General features: G+C 27.4%; 1 protein-coding gene across 1 annotated transcript; it reads left to right on the top strand.

Moving 5' to 3' along the window:
- Positions 1-298: 298 nt before the first annotated feature.
- Smp_142500 (putative anosmin) lies at positions 299-394 on the top strand (the record flags this gene model as incomplete). The annotated part of the gene is made up of 1 exon (XM_018795426.1): positions 299-394. The coding sequence occupies one exon, from the start codon at positions 299-301 to the stop codon at positions 392-394; it is 96 nt and encodes a 31-aa protein (XP_018649740.1).
- Positions 395-1,109: the final 715 nt, after the last annotated feature.

The raw sequence follows: 1,109 nt of genomic DNA on the forward strand, positions 1-1,109 counted from the left end.
TTTAGAATAAAATACAGTAGTTTTATTTAAACTTATACACCTAATTATCGAACATCAACTAGACAAGTACTGCTTTTCAAAATCCCAAAACACAACTGAAAAATTTAACGTCTCTTGTGGAGATTAATGAATATCCACAAATTTATTCACATCAATTTAATGTTATATGATGAAAATGAATAGGTTATTGCATAATATAAGATATTCATTTAAACTAACATTGTTATTAATAGAAGTGTTAGTATTGTTAATCGTAATTGTACACTGTCAATTGCCAAATGATATTTCAACCTCATGGATGGAAGAACGACTATTTGCTCGAGCACGTTGTAAAGCTAACTGTTTGAGATTATTTAATAATCCGGAAGAATCAAAAGCATTTCGTGTAAGTTAATAATCAACTATCTTTAAATTCATTTTTAATAAAAATATCTAACCACATTATAATCTCACTGAGTTGATATTTGATTTGTGGTGATATCTGACTGGATAATAATGTGAGAGTTTTCACACTTGGCATATAGTGATATGATCTGACTGATATTAATAAGTATAGATAACTGTTTATCTATTTATTCTGAAGAAGTGGCTTACGTTAACTCAAGAAACGTCAAAAATACAATTTTTCTACTCATTGGGATATGACAAAAATATACTTATTATTAACCCTCTACTCAATGCTCAATTCGTTAGAAACTATTAGGTCCAACTTTAATATTGATATCTATGGATATTATTTCTGTCCGTATAAATCCCTGATAGCAGTTTGATAAATATCAAAGTCTTATGAGTTGACATTCAAAATTTACATAGTTACAGCCAATGTTCATATAATCATTAGTCCTCAAAGCATTGTAAACTGATAAGCCATTGATTATACAATATAATACATTTATGTATTATCTATTTCTTACCACAATATAATGCATATTCCCAATTACTTTAGTGTTATGAGTTAAAGTGTTTCCAGCATTCATCATCAAAATCGTTTTGCTTATTTATAATTGTATGACGGTGTATTTCTTAAAACACAATTAAATTAAATTTCACAGTAGTGAATTTTCTTTTCAGCAATGTTATGTAATTAAGCTATACAACTGTATTTATGG

Source organism: Schistosoma mansoni, chromosome 2 (assembly GCF_000237925.1).
Source record: "Schistosoma mansoni strain Puerto Rico chromosome 2, complete genome".
Classification (NCBI taxonomy): Eukaryota; Metazoa; Platyhelminthes; class Trematoda; order Strigeidida; family Schistosomatidae; genus Schistosoma; species Schistosoma mansoni.